Source organism: Gymnoscopelus microlampas, assembly GCF_963454915.1.
Source record: "Gymnoscopelus microlampas genome assembly, chromosome: 15".
In the NCBI taxonomy this organism is placed as follows: Eukaryota; Metazoa; Chordata; class Actinopteri; order Myctophiformes; family Myctophidae; genus Gymnoscopelus; species Gymnoscopelus microlampas.
In genome coordinates, this window is record NC_139952.1 from 48,747,757 (window position 1) to 48,774,497 (window position 26,741).

The window sequence follows — 26,741 nt, forward strand, 5'->3', positions numbered from 1 at the left end:
TGTTGGTTACCTTCATGTTACATGTGTGCACTTCACCTACAGTATGCTGAGTATACTAATATAGTTTTGTCTTCCATTAAAGGAATATTTTACCCCAAAATATTTTTTTTCCTATCAATTAAACCTTGAATTCATGAAGATTTTAGTTTTTTACTTTGTGTGACATTCCTGAGACAATAATCCCAATATTTGACTAATTGTTAATAGGAAACCAATCTCAACAAGAGCAAAACCATATTTAAAACATTCTCTTTAAAACTGGATCATCAGTAGGCTCATAGTGATTAAACTGTGAGAGTTGTTTTGGAGTTTATATAGTTTTGTATTGGTTTTCTACCACAGCAGACACCGCAAATATTCTATTTTGGCTCAGGAATGCAACCAAAACAAGTGTGGAACTAGACGTCACAGAAAGACTGTACAGAGGAAGATAGCAATTTTGATATCAAAGATTTCAACCAGCAGTTGAAGGTTTGAAATGAATAAAGTGAGAATGAGCAAATACATGGCATATTTACTGCCAACAATGTGTAAAAGCTTTACAAACAAGCTGGCAGAGATCAGCATTCAAAAACAATTTAAAAATAATAATGGTTTAGGGTTGTATGTCCCTTTAACAGAGTAAAGAAGCTCAACTGCTGAACTGTGGCAGTTGCAATACAATCATTGAATCTGGAGCTTGGACAAACATATGTTGTTTATAAGTTGTCCATGGATATTCAGCTGTACTACAGCATTGGTAATGGCAATTTTATTCAGCCGTCAGGTCCAACACTTTGGAACCAAAACATCATATCTCAAAAAAACATATTGCCAGGAAATGTCTGCACATTCCACAGGTTCACCTTCATGATACCAACGATGCAAAGCATTGTAAGCTTGTAGACCTTTTTCTTTTTGACAAGTGACCCCTTTGAACTTGTACTACAGAGTGCTTTCACCACGGTGAAGCGGGATTAATGTTGGGTATTTCGGTTGTCTTTTATAGTGTTAAAAGGGGCGTGGAACAATGCAGATGATGAATGCACATTTGATTTGGTGGAATTCATCATCTGATACACCTGAGATGCACACAAATCAACGCTTTACAAAGCCTTTCATGAATCAGACGTGGCTCTTTATTTACAAGCAAACCTACACTAAAGAATATAGCAGAATGTTAAGAGCTGTGTGAATGAGGCCCATTGAAAATAACAATTATCTTGTCCTTTGTATTTTAAGTTCCACTACTGAGAGGATGGCAATGTCAGTGGGTTTAAACCACTGGTCTGGTGGGGCTTTTAGACTCTTAGTTTTGTTTTTACTCTTCTTTATTGTGGTCTAGCCTTTATTTGGACATACACACAATACCACTAGTCACTATTTGAGACACAGACAGCATTATTGGAACGTTTATGTCAACCTTCATTTCTAATTATAGTGTTAATTAACTGTAATGTCAGATTGATTCTAGGATGTTTCTATTCACTTGACTACTAACCGAGCCTTTCTGCAGTTCCTCACAGCTGGGATCAGTCTCCATCGAAACTTCTCCATTGTGTTGTATTTGTCCAGGTCCAACTCTTCCAGAACCTCCTCAGACATCAGCAGCATGACGGCCAGAGCTGAACACTGGCTCCCAGACAGTTTCTTCTTTGATCCGTTCTTTGACTTCAGGAACTTTTGGATCTCCTGATGTAATGAGTGGTCGTTCATCTCCATCAAACAGTGGAATATGTTAATACATCTGTCAGGAGAGGCATCATGAGTGGCCATTCTCCGTAGGTTCTTGATGGCTTTCTGGATGCTCTCTGGACTGTTCTCTGTCTGACCCAGTAGGCCTCCTAACAGACTCTGGTTGGACTCAAGAGAGAGGCCATGAAGGAACCGAACAAGTAGGTCCAGGTGGCCATTTTTACTCTTCAGGGCTTTTTTCATAGCGGCTTTCAGGAAGTCGGAGAGGGAGCTGTCACTCTTGTATTTATTATCTTCCAGGAATGTCTTCAGTACCTTCATGTTCTTCTCTGTGAAACAACGGAACAGGTAGACTGCAGCTAGAAACTCCTGGATGCTCAGATGAACAAAGCTGTAGACCACTTTCTGGAAGAGCACACCCTCTCTTTTGAAGATCTCTGTGCACACTCCTGAGTACAGTGAGGCATCTTTCACATCAAGACCACACTCTTCCAGGTCTTCTTGGTAGAACAGGATGCTACCCTTCTCCAGATGTTCAAATGCCAGCCTGCCCAGCTTCAGAAGAACTTCCCTATCAGACTCCATGAGCTGCTGTTGATTCACCTCATGTGTCTCAGCATACTTCTTCTTCTTCCTCTTTGTCTGAACCAACAGGAAGTGGCAGCACATCTCAGTCAGGGTCTTGGGCAGCTGTCCTATTGTGTATGTCCTCAACATGTCCAGCAGAATGGTAGCAATGATCCAACAGAAGAGTGGGATGTGACACATGATGTGGAGGGTCCTTGATGTCTTCAAGTGTGAGATGACTGTGCTGGTCTGTGTCTCATCACTGAATCTGTTCCTAAAGTATTCCTCCTTCTGGGGGTCTGTGAACCCTCGCACTTCTGTCACCATGTCAACACATGCAGGAAGGATCTGATTGGCTGCTGCAGGTCTGGTGGTTATCCAGAGGAGAGCTGAGGGGAGCAGATTCCCCTCGATTAGGTTTGTCAACAGTACGTCCACTGATGATGTCACTGTGACATCAGAAACAATGTCATTGTTTTGGAACAATGAAAACCTGCTTTCATCTAGACCATCAAAGATGAAGCCAACTTTCCAGACAGCGAGCTGCTCTGCTGTGACCTTCTTTAATGTTGGGTGGAATTCATGGATCAGTGTGAGAAGACTGTACTGCTCATCTCTGACCAAGTTCAGCTCCCGGAATGAAAAGGGAACCAGGAGATGAATATCTTGATTTTCCAAACCCTTTGCCCAGTCCAGAGTGAACTTACGCACAGAGAATGTTTTTCCAATGCCAGCGATGCCCTTGGTCAACACTCTTCTGATGGGTGTCTCCCTGCCAGGGAGGGGTTTAAAGATGTCACAGCAGTTGATTGGTGTGTCATGGAAGGTCTTCATGTTGGAAGCTGTCTCAAGCTGTATCACCTCATGTTGGCTATTAACCCCTTCACTCTCTCCCTCTGTGATGTAGAGCTCTGTGTAGGTGCTGGTGAGGGAGGTTCCAGACTCTTCTGTCATGTGGTCTTGCACATCATCAAGACTGTTCAAACTGATCTTATAATCATTCAAATCATCCTGCAGACTGACATCTGAAATTAGAAGAACATGTATGTTTTAAACATTCTGGTTAATTCATAACTTTACATATTTACGGCACACAATTTGTTTAAAAAAACAGTAAAAAGTAATAACACAAGATCAGTTGTTTTTGTCCAGAGTTGATAGTTGTTTTGCTTCATTATTTGCACTTAGATATTGATTCAGACACTAATTTGAATATTTAGTCTGACTATGATTTCTGCAAATTAAGCATTCAATTCATTAACATGCTATTTTAATTAGTGCAAATTCTGTCCAGTCTTACTTTGTCCAGGTGTGGTTTGACTGGGTGTCTTAAGTCCGGGTGTGGTTCTGGATCTCTTACTACACTGGGGACAGCCATAGTGTCCTGTTGGAGCAGACTGGTCCCAGTATGAGGTGATGCACTGTCTGCAGAACCAGTGTCCACAGCTGGTAGAGACTGGATCTGTCAGAACCTCCTCACACACCGAACACCTGGATGCCTGCTCTGTCACAACACAACCACTCCTCTTCCTCTCTCTGTGGAGATGAAGACAATGTATTACTATATAATAGACTTTAATATCTACATATAATATAATATGACATAACATCATTGATATGTTCAAACTGCATTGTGTTGATGTAAAATAATAATCTACACTTCATGGAACTATATGGTATATTCATAAATCTTTCATTCATAAATTATAAAAAGTGTGCATTTGTCTTATTTTTTACAAACATTTTTGTCCTCACTGGCAGGTGAGCCAGTAGGGTACAACATCAGAAAAAAAAATATCAAATTGTGTTAATTTGCTGTGTACTTTAACTAGTTGTAATAGTATTTTTTGCTTTAATAAACAACTACTATTAGGAGTGGTGGGATCTCCTATATCTTCTTGACTTGGCAGTGGCACCAGTTCAAATCCTAGCTGCTGTGTTGTCAACAAGATGGAGATATGAGGATATTGGATATGGATATTATAATATAATGATATTGACAAATATTAGTTACCTAACTTGTTTAACCTCAGACCCTGAATGCCTTAACCACCTTCTGAAGAGCATGAACGTGGGATCATCCATGCCTTGGTTGTCCCACACGAGCCGCAACAGTCTCGTACATTATGTTTTCAGGTGAGCGACTGTACTGGCCAATCACAGTGCGTCTTTTCTGGGACTTGGCAAAACACATAACAGCATAACATCTGTTTAGCACACTGTAGCGGCTGTGTGGGACAACCAAGTCATGCATGCGTGTGTAATGACAACTAATAACAGATTGATGAGAACAAACAAATGCAACAAATAGCGTAAGAAGTGATATGCTTATGAACTACGCTCTATGCTATGAGGGCTGCTGGGTCTGCTGGGGAAACTGGACGACAGGGACAATTCTGCAAAATAGACCCCATGGCAAGTCATTCTGGATCAATATAAGTAGGACAATGAGCCTATATGTTATTTAGTCTGGAGTTGTCCTTTAAGTTTCTCAAGATTCTTCATAAGAAAAATCTTAAGAGAAGTCTAGTCAGATTCAGGACATGTTCTTAGAGAGCATAATGTTCATATTGGTGTTCTTATAATGATGAATCTCATATATCCTTGAAACTTGAAGGTCTGTGCCAGTTGATCCTAATTATCATAGGTAGACACACCACCAATCCTAATTATTAAACATCTTAATTAGCATAGGTAGCTGCCTCACCAATCATCATAAAAGGGCAGGGCCTGCACACAGAAATGTTGAGAGAATGAACTAAAGTCTAAAGACGGTGGAAGACCACACTCTAATCATAATAAATACATACTACAGTTTTCTTCAATTCTACAATTGTACAATAGGAATACAATGATATTTTTTATCATATATTTAGAGCAGTGGTTCTCAAAGCATGATCTGGGGACCCCCAGGGGTCCTTGAGGGAGTTCCAGGAGGTCCACAGCAAAACAAGGAACAGTTTAACCACTTTCACCCTATTTTATACTCTTTTTGGGGTAGCTGGGATCTACAAGATCACAATGCATCCAATTACTGCCCGTTTTGAGCTTGTAGATCGGCTATTTTGCACACATGCACAAATCTTTTCTTATGCGAGTCCCTGGGAGAACATATTTTCAGATAGGGGTCTGCAGCCAAATGCATGTCATGTGAGGGTTCCTACCGTCCTACCACTGCATTATTTTGAGTTTGTGTCAGTTAAAGATACAAATATTGCTGTCCATTGTAAACTTTGCGTGGTCAACAAATTGCTTTCAGCAGTGATGTATTCAACTGACATCTATAGACTAAGGTACTCCTCAGCGTTCATGTCTCCATTTTAGTAAATGTAACCATTTGCTAAACCCGTTTGTGTGTTGTAGAATGAATAATTATCCAATTAAGAGTCAGTGACGTGTACGTAAGCGCTTCTTAAGAGCATGTAATGTTTTGTTGTTACACTGACAGATCTGTAGATGATTTGTTTTCCTGTTCTTATGTTATGAGTGCTCAGCTGTAACTATAACTATAACAATAACAGTATAGTTTTTTAAATAGTTGTAAGTCAAGTGGATGGCAGTGTTCACACCAACTATAAAAAACAATACAATGGTGAATAATATAGTTATCTTTATAGTTATAGCGCCCGGTGGGAATGACACTGTAGACCTGTGTATAGGCTATAGGTCTGTTTGTGGCGGTGATGTGTCACATACTTAACATATTTTTTTTAGTTTTTTTTTTAGGTTTATGAACCTACAGTATGTAACCTAATTCCAGCTCACAGCTACAGTGATCATGCTGTTTCTGTTGTTTTTGTCATAAGATTTTACACATTGAATCTCTTAGTTACCATTTCCAATGGAGCTCTTTCCCTCCTCATATCTATGCCATAGAGTTATAATATAATCATATCTATGCTCTTCAATGAGATATGTGTCTGGGCACATGGAGACAGATGCTGGCTGCAGACAGCAGGCATAAACGTAACGTTTAAAAGTTAATCTATAAGGAAACATTGTGACTTAACAACTGAACACCACATTGTATTGGTGAGGTTTTCACTCAGAAACGACAAGCACAGCAATTGAAGTGAATTGAAGTGAAAGCAAAGAGACTGACTTGTGTATATTACTACTATATGTATGCAGACCTCACCAGAGTTAGATGATTTAATGAAAAATGCAATAAAATGACAGTTGCATAGATAGTGTGGAGTCTTGCTACGAGACTGCCAGGCAGGTAAGCGCCTCACCATGGGGAGACAGTGGAGGAGAGACAGAGAGAAGACCAGAAGACAGCACTGCAGCCTAGGCTGTGTCATCGAGGGGCGTACCTGCCACTCTACCTCCTCGATCAGCCCCAACTCAGGGCACCTGTGTGACAGGCCGGGCGTTGGCTACAAACCAAGCCCCCAGAACCCAGTGCTTGCATTGAAGCGAAATGGACATGCTGGCCATTCGTAGGTACTGCAGCTTAAACGGATGGGGCCACTGCAAATGTACGAGCGAAAACGGTTTCGACCAATGGGCTTGACTCACGAGCTTGCGCACAAGCTTGCGCACAGGAACGCGCACCTCTGTGACGTAAAACGCGTCACTTCTGTGACGCAGAACGGATCACAGTGGCCCCAAATAGGCTACGCCCATCACACTTTACAACCCGGAAGAAGGGGTGAATTCGCTTCATGCGCTGGGTGAGCAACTCAATGCAAGTGGACGGGAGGCGATATCCGGTGCCCTCTCTATTATTTTTAACTCTATGCTACAAACACTCTCTGCTCTGTCTCTCTCACTTAGTCAGGGGATATTAGCAGAATATCTTCCAATCTTGGAATAAATTCCTTACCCAAAAAAATCTTCACCAATGTGTTTGTAAAGGTGTCTAGTAACACATCTCACAAAGACTGAAATTCAGTATCCCTAGGAGAATTTTTGACAGCTCCTTAAAGTTGGGGTACCCACCATAACCTTGTTTAAAAAAAAATCCAAAATAAAATCCAAATTTAATTCTGTTTTGAGTAGCATGTGAGGGGCTAAACTAGGGTGTTTTTATGATTCTGAATCCATTGCAATCATTTGTTTTGCACCAAAACCCCTCCTTGGGCTAAAAACGGCCATAGCCATGTATACTTTTTGTGTAAAAAGCCCATTGAGGTTGGGCCGTTTTTAGCCCAAGGAGTGGTTTTGGTGCAAAACAAATGATTGCAATGGATTCAGAATCATAAAAACCTCACATGCTACTTAAAACAGAATTAAATTTTGATTTTTTTTGGGGGGATTCTTTTTTTAACCAAGTTTATGGTGGGTAGCCCAACTTTAAGGAGCTGTCAAAAATTTTCCTAGGGATACTGAATTTCAGTCTTTGTGAGATGTGTTACTAGACACCTTTGCAAACACATCGGTGAAGATTTTTTTTGGTAAGGAATTTATTCCAAGACTTTTTTAATATCCCCTGACTAACTAGGATTATGATTCTCCATGGAGAAGGACGGGCAGCCAGGCGGCACCGTATGGAACTTATCTAACAATTTGCCCCTCGGGGACACTAATAAACTTGAACCTTGAACCCCTCTTTGAAACTGTGTCACACCTTGCTGAACGATTGATGTCCAAACTGAGCCCCGATCCTGGGAAGAACTTTTGTTAAACAATTATTCACAGTGCTAGATACTCACCCTCATTATGATTTGAACGTTATGCAGTAACTCTGTGCCATTCTTTGAATAAAAACCCATGTTTGGGCTTGTACCACCACTGTCTGACTCTTGGCTTTGATCGATACCCCACAATAGATAGATAGATAGATAGATTCAGCAGATGCAGCTTCACCTCTGAACACCACACTGTGATTTGTATGACTTCATTCACAAACTTGACAGTAACTTATAATCTATAGATAAACTTTGATTCATTGTCAACCTCCTGGGTGGGGACGTGATGGGGGTGTCCGCCCACCCAGCACCCCTAGTTCCCACGGATGTGATCATTGTTTTAAAATCTCGTAGTATGTGCATGTTCAAGATAAAACCATCAGAGAATCTTATGAGATTATCCTGTAGTGTGTGATGCTACCAGTCGCACGCAAATCATATTTTTTCAAAACCCTGTAGAGTGAGTGCAGCTTTATAGTGTTGTGTATATTGTATAGGAGGATTCACATACTTTGTGTGTGGAGGTCCAGGTTCATTACTGAAGTTACCAACCAATCCTTTAGACCAGTCACTCTTCAAAGACACACAGCTGGGTGTTGGAGACTCTGGTCTGTGATGAAGACTTCTGGAATCATATACATGTTTCTATAATTATTATGGGAATTCAATTAATTAAATGTGTATTAGTGTTAGTCCCATTTTAAATCTACATGGATTAAAATGTTCAGTTGACAGAACTGATTTCAGTCATTTGGAAGCATGTCGCGCACCGAAAATAGCTGATCTACAAGCGCAACCACACATCACAGCGCATTGTGTTATGAGCCTGTAGATCAGCTATTTTTGGTCATTAGATATGATTTGTATGACTTCATTTACAAACTGAACACACACAGTATAACTTACAATCTGTAGATAAACTGGGGGCATTCCGTACCCCAGCCTAGATCCAGAGCAAATGCTGGTCATGAATATCCTCTAGTCCAGTGTCTAGAGTCTAGTGTGAGCGGTTCAAAGAACCAATCTTTAGCCTCTCAGTTTGCTCTCAGATATTCGAGGCCGTCAAGACAATTTTCAAACATGGTTGATATTTATCTGGATCGCTACTGTTCGTTATGCTTTATATTGTTGTGTATATTGTATAGGAGGATTCACATACTTTGTGTGTGGAGGTCCAGGTTCATTACTGAAGTTACCAACCAATCCTTTAGACCAGTTGCTCTTCAAAGACAGACAGCTGGGTGTTGGAGACTCTGGTCTGTGGTGAAGACTTCTGGAATCATATACATGTTTCTATAATTTTCATGTGAATGAAGAACTCAATTTATTCAATATTTGTAATACTTATAGAAACATTTATATGATTTGCGTGCGACTCCCGTGTCACAAGGGAGTCGCACGTAAATCAAAATGTTTCTATAATTATCGTATGAATGAAGGTCAATTTGTTAAAGATTTGTTATTGTTATGTTACGTCCCATTTTATTGTTATTGTTTTAAAATCTAGTAGTGTGTAAATGTTCAAGATAATCCCATCCTGTAGTGTGTGATTCTACCAGAATTCCAAATTGTTTAAGATTTTAAAAACCCTGTAGTGTAAGTGCAGCTTTATAGTGTTGTGTATATTGTATAGGAGGATTCACATACTTTGCGTGTAGAGGTCCAGGTTCATTACTGAAGTTACCAACCAATCCTTTAGACCAGTCACTCTTCAAAGACAGACAGCTGGGTGTTGGAGACTCTGGTCTGTGGTGAAGACTTCTGGAATCATATACATGTTTCCATACTTATTATGGGAATTCAGTTAATTAAATATTTGTTATTGTTAGTCCCATTTTAAATCTAAATGGATTAAAGTTCTCAGACGCCACAACTGATTTCAGTCATTTGGAAGCATGTCGCACACCGAAAATAGCTGATCTACAAGCTTAAGCTTAAGTCAAAGCCCTGTGTTGTGAGCCTGTGGATCAGCTATGTCCGGTCATTACTTACGATTTGTACGACTTCCCGCGCGCGCGCGCACACACACACACACACACACACACACACACACACACACACACACACACACACACACACACACACACACACACACACACACACACACACACACACACACAGTGTGCGGTTCAAAGATCCAATCTTAAGCCTCCCCATTTGCTTTCAGATATTTGATGCAGCCACGACAATTTTCAAACATGGTTGATATTTATCTGGATCGCTACTGTCCGTTTATGTGTATATTTTTGTGTATATTGTATAGGAGGATTCACATACTTTGTGTCTGGAGGTCCAGGTTCATTACTGAAGTTAGGAGGGCTTCTTCTAGACCAGTCACTCTTCATAGACACATAGCTGGGTGTTGGAGACTCTGGTCTGTGACTTCTGGAATCATATACATGTTTCTATAGTTATCATGTGAATGAAGATGTCAATTCATTCAATATTTGTTATTGTTAAGTCTCATTTTACATATAGAAGGGAAACTATTTTGAGTTTCGCCTCACGACATTGCAGCATCAAGAAAACAGAAGAAAACAGCTAAATAATAACCATTAACAATAATAAACAGTAATATATGACAAAAATACAGTGTGAGTGTTGTGTATATTGTATAGGGGGAATGACATACTTTGTGTTTCATTGCTTCTGGATGCTAAGCCCATAGAGTGATCAAATGTTTGTCTTTTGCATCACAAACTGTTGTGAAAGAGCCCGTCATTGTGGGAGAAGATGTTGAATTTGGCTGACCGGCTTGTTGGGGGCGGGGGAGCTGTGTGTGTGTGTGTGTGTGTGTGTGCGTGTGCGTGTGCGTGTGCGTGTGCGTGTGTGTGTGTGTGTGGAGTTGTGAACAAGATGGAACTGATAAAATTATTATTACAGGTTCAACACATTTCCTGATGTCCTGCCTGTGTAATAAAAAGGTGTCGCCTACAACAACACATTCTCACTCCCAACTAGTCACTTAATGAAGAACCGTCAGTAGCCCCTAAACGTCCGATTATGAAGGTCCTGGTTCCCCTAAAAGTCCGATTTTGCAGTCCTGGTTATTTCTCCCTAACGCCCTAAAAAGTCCAAACGGGACTATGTCGTTTGCGCATGCACAAATGAACGTTCAACATAGTGTGGTGGATGTGGTGGATTGCTCCATTTACAACGCTAACGTCCAGGTCATAAACGATCAGATTTCAAATATGAAGTGCTTAACTAAAGGCCACGGATGTTATAATTGTGTACGTTCCAGCTTGAGTACCCATATCTTCCGTATTGTTCAATAAAAAGCCTTTTAATCCGATCGACGGCCATTTTCTCCGTCTTTTCATCAGCTTTCAACTATGCGATCCTATCGGTCGGGAGGTGTATTGCACATTATAACTCTATGCGAAAATGGCCGACGATCGGATTAAAATGCTTTTTATCCAACAATACGGAAGATATGGGTACTCATGCTGAAACGTCGGCATGTATAACATCCTGGGCATTTAGGTAAGCACTTCATATTTGAAATCTGAACGTTTGTGTAGACGTTACAGTTGTAAATTGAGCAATTCATCACACCAGGTTGAAGAATGTCCATGACCGTCATCTTTCAGGCCTACCGCTGATAACCATTAGCACATTGGTTCTCAAAGTGGGGTCCGGGGACCCCCAGGGGTACTTGAGGGGGTTCCAGGGGGTCCCCAGCTAAATGATGGACAGGGACCAAATGGACCCTTATGGGTCTGTAACTCTGAGAGTGTACAAATGTAACCAAATGGACCCTAACAGGTCCATTTGGTTCCATTTGTACACTCTCAGAGTTAAATTAACATTGATTTTACAATATGAATGTGGGTCCCAGAGACCTACATGCCATTAAATGGGGGTCCGTAGCCTAATGCATGTCAAACTGGGGGTCCTTGAAATTAAAATGGTTGAAATCACTGCTAGAGAGCCGTAAAAATCTTCTCTTATGGGGGTCCCTGGCTTATCTTTTGAAATGGGGGTCCGCGGTCTAATAAGTGTCTATTTGGGGGTCCTTGGCACGAAAAAGTTTGAGAACCATTGCATTAGCACATGAAGTCAATTCATTGTTTAATTTCAAATAAGTTTAATTTCACTTATACCACTTCATTCTGTTGATGTTTCTATTTTACTGCTACAGCAATTCATCACAAGGCTTTTTCTTTACTATTTAGCATAAATATAGTCCTGGTTATTTGCCCCCCCCCCTCCCCCTTTTTTGTACATACTTTTTATTTTATTTTGATCATGTTTTGTTTTGTATATATTTCATTATTTTCTCATGACCTTTTTTGTACATAATGGTATATATTTTTTTTCCCCTCTGTATTCTTATGTTGATTTTTGAACTGTTTGGTTGCTACTATGTATGTCTATGAAATTAATTCAAGGACCCCAATGGAAACAAGCCCGCAAGGACTTTTTTGGCCGGACCTTTTAGACAAAAGCATTATAAATGTAACTGTGTTGTTTTACATTCTTTTGCCTAATAAAAATTTCAATCAATCAATTCAATCAATCAATCCCTAACGACGCCCTAAAAAGTCCAAACGGGACTATGTGGTTTGCGCATGTGCAAAGGAACGTTCAACATGGTGTGGTGGGTGTGGTGGGGATTGCTCCATTTACAACGCTAACGTCCAGGTCATAAACGATCAGATTTCAAATATGAAGTGCTTAACTAAAGGCCATGGATGTTATAATGGTGTACGTTCCAGCTTGAGTACCCATATCTTCAGTATTGTTCAATAAAAAGCCTTTTAATCCGATCGACGGCCATTTTCTCCGTCTTTTCATCAGCTTTCAACTATGCGATCCTATCGGTTGGGAGGTGTATTGCACATTATAACTCTATACGAAAATGGCAGCCAATCGGATTAAAATGCTTTTTATTGAACAACACGGAATATACGGGTATTTTTGAGGGATCGTACATAATTTTAACGTCCGTGGCCATGGGGTAAGCACTTTATAGTTGAAATCTAGACGTTTATGTAGATGTACGGGCCGTAAATGGAAAAAGTGCAAACATCAGGTTGAAGTGTCATGATATGAAATCTATCTATCTACATTGGACTGACACAACGTGAGCTAAGAGACGTGGTTTAAATGCAACATAACACACATCACCACCCAAACAAACCTGGAAATATTCTGTGCATTTTCATATTTTGTTGATCATTTTTCGATAAGTGTTTGTTGAGAACGAGAGATTTGTTTAACTTTTCCAACCCCGTGACGTCACGTCAGATTACTTCCGCATTCCGCGTGTTCGTACTCATGTCTCTGTCAGTGTCAATAAAGATCTGACAAAACAAATGTTTTATGATCTATCTAAACGTTCAAATGTTTTAAAAAGGTACTGACCCTATGGCCACGGATGTTACAATTATGTGCGGGTCCTTAAAAGTACCCGTATCTTCCGTATTGTTTAATAAAAAGCATTTTAATCTGATTGGTGGCCATTTTATCAGAGAGTTGTAATGTTGCGTGAGTGCAGTATACCTTTCAACCCATAGGGTCAGGTGAAAACATATGGAGAAAATGGCCAGCAATTGGATTAAAAGGCTTTTTATTGAACATTACAAAAGATAAAGGTACTTTTGAGAACCCATACATGATTTTAACATCTGTGGCCATGAGTTAATAATTTTATATTTAAAGTGTGAAGAGTTATGTTGATTTACAGGCTGTAAATGCAGAAGTGCAAACACCAGGTTAAAGTTTCGCCATGACTGCCATAATGTATTATGGTTTCCAAGTGCTATACTGCCACCGGACATAAACATTAAAACAGATCAAATAATTAAAATCTTTTTTTTATTGTTTTTTAACACCCTCCCTCACTAATTGGATGACGCTGAGTCGAATCGTGGGTTACATCAATAGTCTACAATTTTTCAATTAGAAGTTATAGATTTTTGAAATATAAAGTTAAGCTTTTCTCACATTTTTCAAAAATATATTTTTTTTAATTAAAAAACACATTTTCAGACTCAAAAAAGGACGTTGAATTGAATGGGATAGGTCTCGATTTTTTTTTAACTTTTGGGAATGGTTTAAACAAGCGTTAAATTGTCATAAACGTGAGGCTTTTTTCACAAAAATATTTTTTTTATTTTTTTATTTTTTCGACCCTTCCAACCGCTTACTGAGATGATTTCGAGTCGAATGATAGGTTACATCAATAGTCTAGAATTCTTTAATAAGAAGTTATCGATTTTTGAAATAGTTCAAGGTTTAGCTTTTCTCACATTTTTTTTTAAATATTTTTTTTTTATATTCAAAAACACCTTTTCAGACTCAAAAAAGGACGCTGAATCGAATGGGATAGATCTCGATTTTTGTAAACTTTGGGAAAGTGGTTTTGTCAAACATTGATTTGTACGTGCGGTATCGAGCACCTAATCTGTGATAAATCAATGGAGATATTTTTTAAAAATCTGAAACTTCTTTCCATCCATGTTGAGAGTAAGCCGGATTTATTGGAACCAATCCTGATTTTTTCTGACACTGATAAGTTCAAAAGTTCACCGAAAAGACTGCAAAGGTCGACGCGGCCGAAACAATTGCATTTGTTTTAATATCTCAAATACGATAAGGACTTATAGTCCAATGTTTGGATAAGTTGTTCTTATCTTGCCAAGACGCACGCATGGATATCTTGTTTGTCCCTAACCGACATTTTTACCAATTTCTGAATTTGGCTCTCAGTATGGGTGAACGCTCTACGACTCCATGTACCTTATGTCATTGTCAGAAGCAAACGTTAGAAGTGTCGTAGCGGGACAAACAAGACATCCATACGTGCGTCTCGGCGAGCTGTACAACATATCCGAACGACGGATTCTAAAAACGTATCGTTAAGGAGATATGTCGTGTTATTTTGCGAAATAAGTTGAGATTAGTCCCCAGCCATTTAAGGAGAACGGTAAGGCCGTGTGCGAGAAGAGTTATACGAGCACGTTCGGGGTGGCGCGCTGATGCATATACTGGTGTCCGATTTTGTTTTTACTATTTTTGAACAGTTTTTCGCTATTAACCCAGCCACTAGGGGGCGAAAACACAATCGGACAACGGATTCCGTATCTGTTAATCAGCCCAAACGCGCCAATATAAGTTTCCTCACACGAGGACATGTGGTTGCGAAAGCTAGGGTTACGCGCTTTCTCGATTAACTTGGCCACTAGGGGGCGAAAACACGATCGGACAATGGATTATTTATCAGCTCTTCAGCGCGAACGCGCCAATATAAGTTTCCTCTCACACGGACATGTGGTTGCGAAAGCTAGGGTTACGTGCTTTGTTGATTAACTTGGCCACTAGGGGGCGAGAACACGATCGGACAATGGATTATTTATCAGCTCTTCAGCACGAACGCGCCAATATAAATTTCCTCTCACACAGACATGTGGTTCTGAAAATTAGGGTTACGGTCCTTCTAGAATAACTTGGCCACTAGGGGGCGCCGAATCGGACAATGGATTATTTATCAGCTCTTCAGCTCAAACGCGCCAATATAACTTTCCTCACACATGTTATTATTATTATTATTATTATTATTACCCTTATTATTATTATTACCCTTATTATTATTATTATTATTATTATTATTCCAGTGTGTTACTGCTCTATACATTACATTATTATTCCAGTGTGTTACTGCTCTACATTCAATTATTACCCTTATTATTATTATTATTACCCTTATTATTTCAGTGTGTTACTGCTCTATAATTACATTATTATTATTATTATTATGATTATTATTACCCTTATTATTATTATTATTATTATTATTATTGGAATACAATACACACCGGGTGCCTTAAATATTATAAAATGAATTACAAAAGCGATATCAGCGTTGCATCATTTCGTTTAAAGTACTGAGAATTGGGAAATACTCCAGTAAAGTAAAAATACCTCAAAATTGTACTTAAGTACAGTACTTGAGTAAATGTACTTAGTTACTTTACACCAACGCCCTATAGAACCACAAACAGCAATTATTTGATCTGTTTTAATGTTGTAATGTTTATGTCCGGTGGCAGTATAGCACTTGGAAACCATAATACATTATGGCAGTCATGGCGAAACTTTAACCTGGTGTTTGCACTTCTGCATTTACAGCCTGTACATCAACATAAATCTTCACACTTTAAATATAAAATTATTAACTCATGGCCACAGATGTTAAAATCATGTATGGGTTCTCAAAAGTACCTCTATCTTTTGTAATGTTCAATAAAAAGCCTTTTAATCCAATTGCTGGCCATTTTCTCCATATGTTTTCACCTGACCCTATGGGTTGAAAGGTGTACTGCACTCACGCAACATTACAACTCTCTGATAAAATGGCCACCAATCAGATTAAAATGCTTTTTATTAAACAATACGGAAGATACGGGTACTTTTAAGGGCCCGCACATAATTGTAACATCCGTGGCCATAGGGTCAGTACCTTTTTAAAACATTTGAACGTTTAGATAGATCATAAAACATTTGTTTTGTCAGATCTTTATTGACACTGACAGAGACATGAGTACGAACACGCGGAATGCGGAAGTAATCTGACGTGACGTCACGGGGTTGGAAAAGTTAAACAAATCTCTCGTTCTCAACAAACACTTATCGAAAAATGATCAACAAAATATGAAAATGCACAGAATATTTCCAGGTTTGTTTGGGTGGTGATGTGTGTTATGTTGCATTTAAACCACGTCTCTTAGCTCACGTTGTGTCAGTCCAATGTAGATAGATAGATTTCATATCATGACACTTCAACCTGATGTTTGCACTTTTTCCATTTACGACCCGTACATCTACATAAACATCTAGATTTCAACTATAAAGTGCTTACCCCATGGCCACGGACGTTAAAATTATGTACGATCCCTCAAAAATACCCGTATATTCCGTGTTGTTCAATAAAAAGCATTTTAATCCGATTGGCTGCCATTTTCGTATAGAGTTATAATGTGCAATACACCTCCCAACCGATAGGATCGCATAGTTGAAAGCTGATGAAAAGACGGAGAAAATGGCCGTCGATCGGATTAAAAGGCTTTTTATTGAACAATACTGAAGATATGGGTACTCAAGCTGGAACGCACACCATTTTAACATCCATGGCCTTTAGTTAAGCACTTCATATTTGAAATCTGATCGTTTATGACCTGGACGTTAGCGTTGTAAATGGAGCAATCCCCACCACACCCACCAAACCATGTTGAACGTTCCTTTGCACATGCGCAAACCACATAGTCTCGTTTGGACTTTTTAGGGCGTTAGGGAGAAATAACCAGGACTATATTTATGCTAAATAGTAAAGAAAAAGCCTTGTGATGAATTGCTGTAGCAGTAAAATAGAAACATCAACAGAATGAAGTGGTATAAGTGAAATTAAACTTATTTGAAATTAAACAATGAATTGACTTCATGTGCTAATGCAATGGTTCTCAAACTTTTTCGTGCCAAGGACCCCCAAATAGACACTTATTAGACCGCGGACCCCCATTTCAAAAGATAAGCCAGGGACCCCCATAAGAGAAGATTTTTACGGCTCTCTAGCAGTGATTTCAACCATTTTAATTTCAAGGACCCCCAGTTTGACATGCATTAGGCTACGGACCCCCATTTAATGGCATGTAGGTCTCTGGGACCCACATTCATATTGTAAAATCAATGTTAATTTAACTCTGAGAGTGTACAAATGGAACCAAATGGACCTGTTAGGGTCCATTTGGTTACATTTGTACACTCTCAGAGTTACAGACCCATAAGGGTCCATTTGGTCCCTGTCCATCATTTAGCTGGGGACCCCCTGGAACCCCCTCAAGTACCCCTGGGGGTCCCCGGACCCCACTTTGAGAACCAATGTGCTAATGGTTATCAGCGGTAGGCCTGAAAGATGACGGTCATGGACATTCTTCAACCTGGTGTGATGAATTGCTCAATTTACAACTGTAACGTCTACACAAACGTTCAGATTTCAAATATGAAGTGCTTACCTAAATGCCCAGGATGTTATACATGCCGACGTTTCAGCATGAGTACCCATATCTTCCGTATTGTTGGATAAAAAGCATTTTAATCCGATCGTCGGCCATTTTCGCATAGAGTTATAATGTGCAATACACCTCCCGACCGATAGGATCGCATAGTTGAAAGCTGATGAAAAGACGGAGAAAATGGCCGTCGATCGGATTAAAAGGCTTTTTATTGAACAATACGGAAGATATGGGTACTCAAGCTGGAACGTACACAATTATAACATCCGTGGCCTTTAGTTAAGCACTTCATATTTGAAATCTGATCGTTTATGACCTGGACGTTAGCGTTGTAAATGGAGCAATCCACCACATCCACCACACTATGTTGAACGTTCATTTGCGCATGCGCAAACGACATAGTCCCGTTTGGACTTTTTAGGGCGTTAGGGAGAAATAACCAGGACTGCAAAATCGGACTTTTAGGGGAACCAGGACCTTCATAATCGGACGTTTAGGGGCTACTGACGGTTCTTCATTAAGTGACTAGTTGGGAGTGAGAATGTGTTGCCTACAACCTGCCTTTCATTCATCCATTCATTTTTATGCTGTGCTGACCTGGCAGAGAACTACCCACCAACTGTCAGAGAAAGAATAGACACCTGTCTGTTGTCATGAATAGTGTGTGTGCATGTGAGCGTGTGTGTTGATAATGTGTATATTCAATTCCAAATTTTGATTGGCTATTATTGCCTTCCGGGAGGGTCTTATTTTACAAAAGAATTTCCAAAATCATGAATGCAGCATCCGATCTACCCCAGTTTTTGTATCACACATTGAGGCCTTAAAACAACACAGAGCCAAAAGTGATTTCAATTCCACCTAATAGGGGGCGCCACACAAGCTACAAATGCCACTGTTTGTTGCAGAAACATAGTTGACAACCACCCAACAACCAATAAAACCACTGCATACTTTTTATTTTGCAATAGTTACAAGTTTCATAAGTTTTGATTGACTGATTGATTGAATACTTTATCAATCAGAAATGTAAAAAGCACGAGGTACAGTCAGACATTAAGGCTAAAAGGATAACACTAAAAAGTCCCGGGGAATGTTATCAATAAATACAAAACACTATATTATGAACAAAGGAGACAAAAGTAAAATGTCTGCAGTGAATGACACCTCCTTTCTATGCGAGAAAGGAGTTGACCTCCTTATGGTCTCCTGATGAGGGATTTACAGGCCTTTTTGAAAGAAGCCAGTGATCCACATGTTTTAATGGATGGATGGTGTCAGGACATTCCACGTTGTGATGGCAGAGTAGTAGAATGAGAATGTTCCCATGTTTGTTCTATATTTGTGTAGATATATTTGGTACTATCTGAAATACCAATCTATGTTTTATTTCTTAACCCTGTCTTCTACCCTGAGCCATCCCAGACTAGCAACGTGTGTTAGAATTAGGTGGGTTGTGGGCTTTAGGCAGAGAAGTAGTCAAATCAGTTTATTTTGGGAGTCTGAAGCTTAGTTTTATTGACATTGAGATGTTGGAAAACCAAGAGGTCCAAGCAAAGTCAAAGTGGCATTGAATGAGGGCTCCAGATCTGTAGCTCTTGAGAGCACTTTTGTTGACAAAAGAGTTTTCTTTCTCTAGCTGATACTATCTGATATGCCCATCCCTAGTTGTGATATAGTGTTGTGTATATTGTATAGGAGGATTCACATACTCTGTGTCTGGAGGTCCAGGTTCATTACTGAAGTTAGGAGGGCTTCTTCTAGACCAGTCACTCTTCATAGACGCATAGCTGGGTGTTGGAGACTCTGGTCTGTGGTGAAAACTTCTGGAATCATATATAAATGTTTCTATAATTTTCATGTGAATGAAGAAGTCAATTTATTCAATATTTGTTATACTTATAGAAAAATGTATATGATTTGCGTGCGACTCCCGTTTCACAAGGGAGTCCAACTTAAATCATAATGTTTCTATAATTATCAGGTGAATGAAGGTCAATTTGTTCAAGATTGGTTATTGTTACGTCCCATTTTATTGTCATTGTTTTAAAATCTCGTAGTGTGTAAATGTTTAAGAGAATCTTACAAGATTCTCCTGTAGAGTGTGATGCTACCAGAATTCCAAATTGTTTAAGATTTTAAAAACCCTGTAGTGTAAGTGCAGCTTTATAGTGTTGTGTATATTGTATAAGAGGATTCACATACGTTGTGTGTGGAGGTCCAGGTTCATTACTGAAGTTAAGAGGTTCATGTTTAGACCAGTCACTCTTCAAAGACACATAGCTGGGTGTTGGAGACTCTGGTCTGTGGTGAAGACTTCTGGAATCATATAAATGTTTCTATAATCATCATGTGAATTAAATTTGTTATTGTTAGTCCCATTTTAAATCTAAATGGATTAAAGTTCTCAGTCGCCTCAACTGATTTCAGTCATTTGGAAGCATGTTTTGCACTGAAAATAGCTGATCTACAAGCTCAACAACACGTAACAGCGTGATGTGTTGTGAGCCTGTAGATCAGCTATTTCGAGTTATTAGTTATAATTTATACGACTTCATTCCCAAATTGCGCACGCACACGCACGCACACACACACACACACACACACACACACACACTAGTGTGTGCGGTTCAAAGATCCAATCTTAAGCCTCCCTATTTGCTCTCAGATATTTGATGCAGCCACGACAATTTTCAAACATGGTTGATATTTATCTGGATTGCTACTGTCCGCTTATGTGTATTTGTTTGTGTATATTGTATAGGATTATTCACATACTTTGTGTCTGGAGGTCCAGGTTCATTACTGAAGTTAGGAGGGCTTCTTCTAGACCAATCACTCTTCATAGACACATAGCTGTGTGTTGGAGACTCTGGTCTGTGACTTCTGGAATCATATACATGTTTCTATAGTTATCATGTGAATGAAGATGTCAAGTTATTCAATATTTGTTATTGTTAAGTCTCATTTACATATAGAAGGGAAACTATTTTGAGTTTCGCCTCACAACATTGCAGCAACAAGAAAACAGAAGAAAACAGAAAAATAATAATCAGTACTATAAACAGTAATATTGACAAAAATACAGTGCGAGTGTTGTGTTTATTGTATAGGAGGATTGACATACTTTGTGTGTTTCATTGCTTCTGGATGCTAAGCCCATAGAGTGAGCACATGTTTATCTGTTGCATCACAACTGTTTTGAAAGAGCCCGTCATTTTATGAGGAGGTGTTGAATTTGTCTGACCGGGTTGTTGGGGAGGGACAGCTGTGTGTGTGGAATTGTGAACAAGGTGGAACTGATACAATTATGTTCCACTCAGTCTGAGCATCGACAGGTTCAAGACATTTCCTGATGTCCTGCCTGTGTAATCAAAGGTGTTGCCTGCAACCTGCCTTTCATTCATTGATTCATTCATTCATTTTCAAGATTGTTGGACAACCACTTCAGAGGCTCTATACATCTACGTATAATAACAGTATGCTAAGGTTGGCAAGGAATATTACTTCAAACACAATCCATGTTTTTATAGGGAATATAGGTTGCTGCCTTCAGGAAGGAGATATGGTGTTCCAACATACAATAAGGTCAAACTGAAGAGGTCCTTTGTCCATCAGACGACATTGAGGCTCAATCAGGAGTTTTAGGCCAGGGGTAGGCTGAGTGGTGGACATTGCTCTCATCTTTTATGTATGTATTTTATTTTTTTGTGTCATGTCAAATGTGTGTACTGTTTATGTGTTGCATACATGGCTGCTGGGTCGCAAGACAAATTTCAGTGTGAACTGACAATAAAGTATTATCGTAATCGTATCGTAATTTGTATGCTGTGGTGACCTGGCAGAGCCCTACCCATCAACTTTCAGGCCTTTCTGAAAAAGCCAGTGATCCACATGTTTTAATGGATGGTGTCAGGACATTCCACGTTGTGGTGGCAGAGTAGTAGAATGAGAATGTTCCCATGTTTGTTCTATATTTGGGTAGATATATTTTGTACTCTCTGAAATACCAATCCATTTTTTATTGCTTAACCCTGCCTTCTACCCTGAGCCATCCCAGACTAGCAACGTGTGTTGGAATTAGGTGGGTTGTGGGCTTTAGGCCGGAACGTAGTCAAATCACTTTGTTTTTAGAGGTCTGAAGCTTAGTTTTTAGTGACATTGAGTGTTGTGAGACTGTGGATCAGCTATGTCCGGTCATTAGTCATGATTTGTACTTGACTTCATTCACAAACTGCACACATAGTAATTTACAATCTATAGATAAACATTGAACAGGGATGATACAACATTATTAGATGCTATGTCTTGTTTTTGTCATTTGCACATGTAACTTAGCATGAGATCACATTGTTGTATTAGTGTTGTGTATGTTGTATAGAAGGATTGACATACTTTGTATCTGGAGGTCCAGGTTCATCACTCTTCATAGACACAGATGGAGGCTCTGGTCTGTGGATGAGCTGTTTGTCAGTTCCCTCCTCCTCTCTCTCCTCACAATGACTCATCTTTGGTCTTTATTAAACCTGTCAAGATTACAGTCAAAATAGACCAGAAAACGGTAAATGTTTGCTTCATATACACAATGTGCACACACACACACACACACACTAGGGTTGCCAACCGTCCCGTAAAATACGGAATCATCCCGTAATTGAAAACTAAAAGACGCGTTCCGTATTGAACTGATTTATTTGCCGTCATGTCTCTTCTCTGTGTGAGTGAGAGCTCAGAGCGGGTGTCAGTCAGTGTTGCCAAGTATAGTGAGAGAAATGAGCCAGCCGACCTACAAAAACAAGCCAAAAACAAGCCAAATTTTGTTCCAGGGAAGTTGTGGGAAATAAGCAGACTTGGCAACGCTGGCTATGAAGCCATTGTCTGGGAGTGCGCTCAGCAGCTCATTGGCTCATTACTCATAACACGGCCAATGAGAGTTGCACCGTCCACCGCGCTTTTTCAAAATGTCTACACCGCGTCCTCTAAAGAGAAGACGCCTCCAAAAGTACAGACGTGAGTGGGAATAGGCAAACCCTTGGCTTGACAGCTTCAGTTGAGATGTTTACAAAGCACTGGACTGGTTGACATCAGACAGCATGCCTCAGGAGAACAATATTCCAAAAATATAAGAACCCAAAGGAGCACAAGTGTCACAGTTCTTCATGACTAAAACATCTCCTCAGATCGATTCGGTATGGGATATTACATCTTATTTATCTGGTTGTGTTTTTTAGCAATATGTCAGTATTTCTATTTACCTGCCCTGGCAGCCTACATATTGGCTGCTGATGTGGGCATAGTGTAGGCTATTTCATTAGACTAATATGGTTGATTGTTTATTAATGTTGAGTTTTTAAAGTCTAATAAATAAACTTTATTTAATATATATTAATCAATATAATTACATAGTGTGCCCATTTAAAGAATAACTCTTATATATATTAATCAATACCTATAATCAAATAGTGTGCCCATTTAAAGAATAACTCTTATGTTGTTATGTTCATCTGGAAAACGGAATTCTTCATAATATAATTAATATACATTTCATAGATTTTTTTATTTAGATTTCATAGATTTCTATGCATTTCAGGAGTTTTGGGGGGCTGGCTCCCCCAAAAGAATTAAATAACCCTAACAACCCTAACAACCCTAACCCTAAAACCGAAATAAAGTATCAGAAAAAAAATCCCAAATCCGCGCAAAACCCTAAGATTTTTCGCTGCGTGCGCGTGCATGTGTCCCGTATTTCCATTTCTGAAAGTTGGCAACCCTAACACACACGCACACACACACACACACACACACAGCGAAAATAGTCAATCTACAAGATCACAACGCCTCGCAGTGTAACACATTGTGAGCTTGTAGATCGGCTATTTAAGGTGTGAGACACCGCTCTCAACTAAGTATAAACAAGGCGTTACTGGAGACAGCGTTGATTTACACTAAGGACCATTCTGCCATAATAAAATGCTGCTTTTAAGTTCATGAGAATTCTGAAAAGGCAATTCTCTTGAATGCTACATTCAGGTATCAGTATGGCAATGCCAGACTAGCCTTCGGGTACAGTAATGGAGAGAGGACATTTGCATTTCTTTCAACATAGTAAAAACTGCATTCATGGTCTGGAGAGAGAGGGAACTTTTAAGCTCAAGACCCCTTTCATGTCTATATGTGCACGTGCCTGCACAGCTACAAACACAGTCACGTGCACAGACTGTGCACTATGCTTTACTCTCCTACTGTTCCTACACCACGCCTACTGCTAATATACATGATGTTCCTCTGGTTTCCTGTCAATCAGCAATGTCACCTCTGGTCCTGAACACTCACAGTACTGCTGTTAACTAGGTACTATGATTGTTTACGCACGCACGCACGCACGCACGCACGCACACACACACACACACACACACACACACACACACACACACACACACACACACACACACACACACACACACACACACACACACACACACACACACACACACACACACACACACACACACACACGTACGTTACTAGAAAAGATATGACACCATGTTAACCTGTTCTTGTCCTCACCTCTCATACTTTCACATGTGTATGCACACACACTCTGCTTGTTCCTGGCTTTTCAGGAATGACTTTTTATCATATTTTTATAGATAGCCTTATGGACACACAGTAAAGAAATAGTACTAAAATTTTAAGGATGACACTTACATTGCTGAGCTGTCGGTTTGCCCCTGGTGTTCCAACATGGACAACAGAAGCATCATGTGACTGTCAACAACACTACTGCTCTGACAGCAGCATGCAGGCTACCGTTAGCTTGTTAGCTTAAACACTGTTCAACAACACTACTGCTCTGACACCAGCATGTAAGCTACCATTAGCATGTTAGCTTAAACACTGTTCAAACATGTTTAAAGTTAAACTGTATAAACTGGGACATACAACGTGTAACAAAGAGTAACATGTCAAATGTAATGAAACATCTGGTGATACATGGGATATACTTGAAAGCAGAGTCATGCACCGTGTCCACTATGTACATGAAGCTCAATTTAGACTCAACTGCACGATGGTGTCACTCGCCGAAAGCAGCCGATCTACAAGCCCACAACACGTTGCAATGTGTGAAGTGTTGTGACCTTGTACACCTTGTAGATATACTTAAAGAAGGAGCACTTCACCCATATTCAATCTTATCTTCATATAATAGGTTCTCAAAATGCTCTTTATGCCACTTTCTGTCTACTCACTCACATGCTCGCCCCGGGTCAAATCCGGCAACCTCGGAATGATCGCCACCTGGTATTCCTAAACCTAACCTCAGTAAAACTATGCCTACACCTAACCTTATTCCTAAACCTAACCTCAGTAAAACTATGTCTAAACCTAACCTTATTCCTAACCTTAACCTCAGTAAAACTATGTCTAAACCTAACCTTATTACTAACCTTAACCTCAGTAAAACTATGTCTAAACCTAACCTTATTCCTCACCTTAACCTCAGTAAAACTATGCCTAAACCTAACCTTATTACTAACCTTAACCTCAGTAAAACTATGTCTAAACCTAACCTTATTCCTAAACATAACCTCAGTAAAACTATGCCTAAACCTAACCTTATTCCTAAACGTAACCTCAGTAAAACTATGTCTAAACCTAACCTTATTCCTAAACGTAACCTCAGTAAAACTATGTCTAAACCTAACCTTATTCCTTAACCTCAGTAAAACTATGCCTAAACCTGACCTTATTCCTAACCTTAACCTCAGTAAAACTATGTCTAAACCTAACCTTATTCCTAACCTTAACCTCAGTAAAACTATGTCTAAACCTAACCTTATTCCTAAACGTAACCTCAGTAAAACTATGTCTAAACCTAACCTTATTCCTAAACGTAACCTCAGTAAAACTATGCCTAAACCTAACCTTAGTCCTAAACGTAGCCTCAGTAAAACTATGCCTAAACCTAACCTTATTCCTAACCTTAACCTCAGTAAAACTATGCCTAAACCTAACCTTATTCCTAACCTTAACCTCAGTAAAACTATGCCTAAACCTATTCCTAACCTTAACCTCAGTAAAACTATGTCTAAACCTAACCTTATTCCTAAACGTAACCTCAGTAAAACTATGTCTAAACCTAACCTTATTCCTAACCTTAACCTCAGTAAAACTATGCCTAAACCTAACCTTATTCCTAACCTTAACCTCAGTAAAACTATGCCTAAACCTAACCTTATTCCTAAACGTAACCTCAGTAAAACTATGCCTAAAAGTAACCTTATTCCTAAACGTAACCTCAGTAAAACTATGCCTAAAAGTAACCTTATTCCTAAACGTAACCTCAGTAAAAACCAATACAAGAACCTCTGGGGACGAACGGTCTGCGACAAAAATGGGGGTGAGTGTGATTTGGGGCGAGCCTTCCGGTTACCATGTGGAAATGTCAGAAATAACCTGAAATAATAAACATAAATAAATGTCAATAATAATATTATAATAATAATTGCACCTTACAGTGCTTGCCAACGTCTCGTCATCGTGGGGGGCGTGGCAAAGTAGCTGCAGACATACTTGTGGCGGGCAATGTTAAGTCAACCTGTTTAATACCCCACAAAGATGTCCGCCGCTACCAAATGACACTTGTTATTGTGAAAATAGCAGATCTACAAGCTCACAACACCTCGCACTGCGATAACACACAAGCAGAGATAACAACCTCACTCTACAACAAAGTATCACATGACCAAACTCCCCTGAGGTCACATGACTTACTGTTAACTGTGGAGGTGATGTGATTCTAATTAGAACACGTCACTTCTATAACTTATTAAAAATAGCAGATCCACAA

The 26,741-nt window shown here is 39.5% G+C and overlaps 2 protein-coding genes across 2 annotated transcripts in view; both read right to left on the bottom strand.

The window, feature by feature from the left end:
• The window catches only part of LOC311062403 (uncharacterized protein), a 320,988-nt gene that overhangs the window by 106,685 nt on the left and 187,562 nt on the right, over positions 1-26,741 (bottom strand). Inside the window, exons 19-26 of the mRNA XM_084081417.1 lie at positions 20,096-20,209; positions 19,603-19,716; positions 10,152-10,259; positions 9,522-9,635; positions 9,034-9,147; positions 8,386-8,499; positions 3,542-3,777; positions 1,481-3,266 (exon numbers count right to left, since the gene is read on the bottom strand). Coding sequence (XP_083937543.1) covers positions 1,481-3,266; positions 3,542-3,777; positions 8,386-8,499; positions 9,034-9,147; positions 9,522-9,635; positions 10,152-10,259; positions 19,603-19,716; positions 20,096-20,209 — 2,700 coding nt within the window. The remainder of the gene's footprint in view (positions 1-1,480; positions 3,267-3,541; positions 3,778-8,385; positions 8,500-9,033; positions 9,148-9,521; positions 9,636-10,151; positions 10,260-19,602; positions 19,717-20,095; positions 20,210-26,741) is intronic.
• LOC311062423 (stonustoxin subunit beta-like) overlaps positions 1-26,741 on the bottom strand; it is a 134,015-nt gene that overhangs the window by 10,271 nt on the left and 97,003 nt on the right. The window lies entirely within an intron of this gene.